General features: G+C 34.6%; 1 protein-coding gene across 1 annotated transcript; it reads right to left on the bottom strand.

Moving 5' to 3' along the window:
- Positions 1 to 761: 761 nt before the first annotated feature.
- On the bottom strand, positions 762 to 3,594 carry LOC101112382 (RNA polymerase II elongation factor ELL2-like). The gene is made up of 3 exons (XM_042242346.1): positions 3,563 to 3,594; positions 1,358 to 2,649; positions 762 to 1,246 (listed from the first exon to the last, which is right to left on the bottom strand). The coding sequence occupies exons 1-3, from the start codon at positions 3,592 to 3,594 to the stop codon at positions 762 to 764; spliced, it is 1,809 nt and encodes a 602-aa protein (XP_042098280.1).
- Between the last annotated feature and the right edge of the window lie 2,360 nt (positions 3,595 to 5,954).

Consider the following 5,954-nt stretch of genomic DNA (forward strand, 5'->3'; position numbering starts at 1 on the left):
GTGGAAAACATTTAAAAACTTAAATTTGCAAACATAATATTCCCTGTTTCAACTGGTAGTACTTTGAAGAGATAACATAGAATTGTTAGTTAAAAGCTTTGCATGTTTGACCACATAAATTGTGCTCTCTAAGATAAAATCAAGTTTCATGCTTGATCAACAAATAAACTTAATGAAACGAAAATGTGTACTGCTTGAAGAATCATAGTATTTTCTATAATTTTCTGAACATCTGTGTTTTAAGGCTGAACTTGCATAAGTGTTAAGAAAGGAAAAGAGGCTGTATTTATTCAAAAGTACTTTCCATCGCTCATTATAAGCTTTTATTTTTTAAATGTGTACAAGGTTGTTTCAAAGTCACTGGATCCTCAGAATGTTTTGAAAAGAACTAAAGGAATGAAAACAAATTTTGTGGTAGAAGGGAACAGATGAAACAGCTTCAGAAGTACATAAAAGGTAAAATAAAATAAAAAGTAAATGATAAGAATAAATAAAAAGAGACTTAGAAACAAAAAGAAACATAAATCAACATAAAGCAAACTAATCAAATAAAAATAAAGAAACATAAAGCTAATAAATATAAAATTAAAAAAAATCATAAAAAGTAAAAGGAAAATTACAATAGTACTACTGATTGTTTCAACAGTGAAGCTTCATCCTTTTAGAATCTTGGAGTAAGTAACTTGAAATTTTAAATAAATAAGCTTACATTTATTTACCCTGGTCCTAGAACTATTCTCAGGTTATGACTGTGACTGTATTCACTGCTGGTCATAACTATTTATCAGATCTTTAATGTGAGCCAGCTTGTTGTAGAGATATTGGCATCTGAATTTTTCTTCAAAATAATTGTGATTCATCTGTTTCATCTTCTGATATTCTAGTGAGATTTTTTTATTAATATCTTCATATTCTCTTGAATCTGGAGGAAACTGCTCCTTTTGTGAAGTTAGAAAAACAAATATTTTAGAAAAAGGCAGCAACTTTTCATGCAAGGCCTTATATTCCTCATAATCTACTCTAAATTCCTGCTCATAACGCTCACGTTGCTCAGAGGAAATTATAGTGACATAGCTAGTCAGATAATCTGGAAGCTCAGATGTTGAACAGCTCTTCCCAGTGGGAGTGCAAACCTTTGCAACTTCTTCACTTGAATTTGGTTTTGCACCTTCATCTTGTCTTTCACTTTCTGTCTGCTGTTTCTCCAAAATCTTAATACTGTACTCTTTGCTTTTTGTTTTATATTCTGTAAATCTGTATTTTAATTTCTCACCAGTCAGTGAATGCTGTTTTTCCATATGCTTCGGATACTTCATTGTAACCGAAATAGAGGTTAATGTTTGCAGAGTGTGTTTACCCTGCTGGCACTCAAAAATTCTACTGCTTTGACTAAACCTGTCAACATGTGGGTCTTGAGTCTCACGTCCTTCTGTAATGCTAGAATAACTACACTTAGAATAGACAGGCTGAAGATAATTTGAAGTCGGAATGTGGATGTTGGGCAATGATGGAGAGCTAAGACTGGTGGTAGATTCAGAGTATGGTGGGTGACCCATGGCAGATATTTCACTGGTGTTATTCAAACAATCACTTGATGCTGGCTGTTGTTTAGTTGTCAGGTGAGATATTCTAACTTTTTTGTTCTTTGCATAATCAATGTCAGCTGAATTGTAAAGCTGTTCCTGAGAAGGACAAAATATTTCATCTGTACTAGAATCTATAGAAACTTGTGGATTGTCGGTTCCAGTAACTTTGAAAAGTGGATGTACTTTTCTGGCAAGCACTAACTCCAATGCCTGCCTGTCCAGCTCATTGTACCCAGGCCAGTCTCTTTGGAGCTCTTTAAAAACACAATTCTTTAAAGAATATGAACGATCCTGAGTATTCAGATGAGCTACTTCTTGCAAAAGTTTTCCAAGGGAATCCTTGTCCTCTGCAGTCATGCCATCTCTCTGAAGTCGAACAAGAAGTTCATGTTTCTTGTAGTCCTTCAGTGCTAATAAGTGAATCACCCTCTCCCGATAGGGTCGAGTGTGAACACTATTGGGCACACGTGATTTACGGACTGTGTAAGCCAGGTTAACAGGAGCTGTTCTTTTTCTCTCAGGCACTGGATCTGGAATGACTTGAGGTGCTTTCCGAATTGGCATTCTTTTTGCTCTACATGGTCTTATGTATTTCCATTTGTTGTAGGATTCCTTGTCTGCCTGGCTCTTTCTCACTTGCATCAACAGCTCAGAGTAGACGGCTGTACACTCCATCTCGTTTTCTTGCATCAGATGCAAGCAACTGGGCTGTAAAGGATAATAGCTGGAGACATCTTTTTGCATATGGTCTTGATTGTTGTCTTTATTCACATTTGACAACTGAAAGTGAAACCTGTATCCATCAGTAGGTGAATTGTCTGGGGGAATTTTCATAAGCTCTGGGAGTCCTTGGAACTGAAGATAAGACTGAGGCATTACTGTGTTTCCATGGTTGCCACAGGAATCAATTTCCTGAATGGCTGGCCTGGGAAGCTGCCTGTGTAGCACAAAGCCATGGGCTTGCCTTGGCTCTATACAGGCTGCCTCATCCACTGCCACTTCTCCTTCCTGAAGTACCACTTTCACCACTTCTCTGCCTCCGGAAGCTTTCATATAGTCATATCTGTAAAGATCAAAGTTTACACAGTAAAATACTAATGTTGTAAAGTAAAAAAAAAAAAAAAAGATGCATTTCTTTGGCTGAAAATGTTTCTCTTAGGCTGTTGTTTATAAAACTAAGAGACTTTTTGCCCATGTAACAAAAGCAAGAAGTGCCTGGTTGACATAGAACTTGGAGAGGTAAATGTGGTGGAAAGATCTAATCACTTTTCTATGTTCTTCCTTTCACATTTTTCATTCCTCTTCAGGAGGAACTGTTAACCTTAAGTAGAAAATGCTGAATTATTCTCTGAGCTCAGTACATAATCTCTTCCCAGTAAACCCAACATCAAGTAGAAGTACTTAATGGGAGGATTAATAGAGGTCTCAAGCTTATGGAAACTAGAGAGGGCTTCCAAATAGTATAATTAACATTAATTTCTCCTTGTATTTACTCTGACATACACGTGGACTATTGAATCCTCCTTGGGATTGGAGCCTGCCCTATCAACAGACGATCTCACTTGATAGCTAAACATGCTATTTTGTTTAAATAGTGGGTAAAAGCCAACAGTTTAGAGGTGCTCATTTTTCTTTCTCAACTAACCATTACCAGTGAGTAGTAGGACTTTCCAGCTCCTTAGCTTGCCCCTTCTGCCCGTTATTCTGCTTCTTTGCATTTTCCTAAAGATGATCCTCAACAGATCACAGGATTACCCAGGTAAAGTTGCCCATGCTGAAAAAATCTTGCAGCCACTCATACTAGAGATGTACAGTGGAATTACAGAATGTACACAGATTATAGGAAATTCCAACCAGTTCCAACAAATTTCACCCTAAAAAATATAAGGCACAATTCTCCCTCCTCAAGATCTTCACATTCCTAGCCCATCTTATTCTCATATTTGTCAACCTTTACTGATGGCAGCATCTTTCACCTTATCACACAACTAGAAAACCTCAACGTCATCTTCTGCTACTCCCTCAAATATACTTCTCATTAATTTTCTTCCAAAACAATTATTCAGCCACCAAATATATCATTCATCCAATAGCTAGTTATCTAATATCTATCACATGCCAAACAGTACTCTAGATGCTTGGGAATATGGCAATGAACAAAACAGAAGCAAACAAAAATCCTTGTTCTCATACTGCTTACATTCTTATCAAGTCTTTCTGCATAACATTCAAATCCACCGCTTCCTCTCCCACACTACAGCCATTGTCCTAATTTAGGGCAAAAGTATCTTATCCAACATCATATCCTCTCTTCCTAACTTGATTTCTTGCCTGCCATCTTTTCTTCTTCTTTCTGTCTTCAAAATATCAACTATGATTCCAATCAACTTTACTCTAAAACAAGTCATAGTTCTCATTACTTAAATGATAAAATTAATGAAAAGGTGCTCAGTATCACTAATTATCAGGGAAATACAAATCAAATCACAATGAGCACCTCAGACCTATCAGAATAACTATCATCTAAAAGACAAGAGATAACAAGTGTTGGTCAAGATGTGTGGAACAATGAACATTCATCAACTGTTGGTGGGGCCATAAATTGGTACAATTACAATGAAAGACAGTATGGAAGTTCCTTAATCAGTTAAAAATAAAACTACCATGTGATTCAGCAATCCCACTTCTGGGTATATAGTCAAAGGAAATGTGAATGAGATCTCAAAGATATATCTCCATTCCCTTGTCCATTGCAGCATTGTTCACAAAAGCAAAAACATAGAAACAACTTAAATGTCCATCATTTGTTGAGCAAATGAGGGCATCATCAATACTCTCTACTTGTCTCATTCATATTAGGTTCAGCCCATTAAGTTTCTACTCATCCATCCATAAGACCTTCCTCTACTCAAAACTAATACTTCCCTTCATGACAGTCCCAAAAAGCACAGTGGATCTATGAAAAACACCACACATCTTATCATTTATTACTCATGTGTCTGTCTCCTCTACTAGATCCCGATTCCATACCTGTGGCAACTACATTCTACACAAATTTGCATGATCCTTTGTGTCCCTAGTACCTCCCTCTAGAATTAGCAGGTGCAAAGTAGAAGGCACTCTCTAAAATATTGGTCAAAAGAATGAATAATAGTACCTTTGCTTTTCTCCTGGCAAAGATATATTACTGTCACACCAAGAGGTTAGATAAAGTCTGTTAATTACAGTGAGATGTTCTATTCCTCTTTAAGAATTGTTTCATGTTCTTGTTAATGTCCCAGTATTTTTGTATTTTAAAAAGTGAAATCACTGTTGCAGGGAGAATGCAAAATACTTCAGAAAAACCAATTAACTACTGAAATATATTCAGCCATATAATGTTCTAATGTATGCACAAATGCTTTTTTAAAATTCTTCTTGGAGACCTCTAGTAGGCACAGAGAGTAGTAATATATCCTTCACTATCTTTATGCAAATTCTGGAAGAATAAAATACTTCTAGGATAGTTCTATTCCCACAGGAAACAACAACAACAAAATATTACTTAGTAAGAGACTGGAAAGGGAAGCATAAATATCAAAATAGTACTAACAGACATAAAAGAAGACTTGAAAACATGAAGAAAGATTCCATGATTTCTGAAAAGATAACTGAATATTGTAAGGATGTCAAATATTTCCAAATTATTACATGCATCTACTAAAATCACAATAAAAACTTCAGCAGTATTATTTTCTTTAAATCTATCAAAATTATTATAAAATTCAACTGCAAGAAGAGTGAAAATAATTCCCACAAAGGAGCTGATAACATGAAGCTACAATAATACAGTAAGGAACTAGCATAACACTTTGAAAATGAGTAAAAGTGAACAGATATCTGAGATAGCCCAAGAATTTATTTAATAAATCATTTAAAAGACCATCAGTAATAAATATAGAAGGGTAGATCATTGCATGAACACTGCTTAGACAAGTTGTCAACATTTTAGGAAAAATACCAAATTGGAGTCTTCTTTCAAAACATTGTAAATTCCAATGTATCACAGAGTTTATATATATATATATATATATATATATATATATATATATATACACACACATATATATATGTATATATATATACCTGAAATACAACATTGTAAATTAACCATAGTTTAATAAAAATAGTTTTAAAATAATAATAAATAAATGTTCATATACACACAAAATAAAACCATAATATAACAAAAGAATTAGAAGTTAAACGTATTGGCAACAATAACATAGAAAAAAAATGAGCATAATTTATTGCATACACCATAATTGTCATGTTAAAGTACACTGAAATTCTATCTCATCAAGGTCAAAAATTGGTATCAAGGTAAAG

This window comes from Ovis aries, chromosome X (genome assembly GCF_016772045.2).
Source record: "Ovis aries strain OAR_USU_Benz2616 breed Rambouillet chromosome X, ARS-UI_Ramb_v3.0, whole genome shotgun sequence".
NCBI lineage: Eukaryota > Metazoa > Chordata > Mammalia > Artiodactyla > Bovidae > Ovis > Ovis aries.

Bases quoted from the DNA above. Each gene is read 5' to 3' on its own strand.
- LOC101112382 (XM_042242346.1), bottom strand. From the start codon at position 3,594: ATGACGTTGAGGTTTTCTAGTTGTGTGATAAG. The intron at 2,650-3,562 runs GTGAAAGATGCT...TGATCTTTACAG, and splicing joins TTTTCTAGTTGTGTGATAAG to ATATGACTATATGAAAGCTT. The intron at 1,247-1,357 runs GTAAACACACTC...ACAGATTTACAG, and splicing joins AATTTTTGAGTGCCAGCAGG to AATATAAAACAAAAAGCAAA.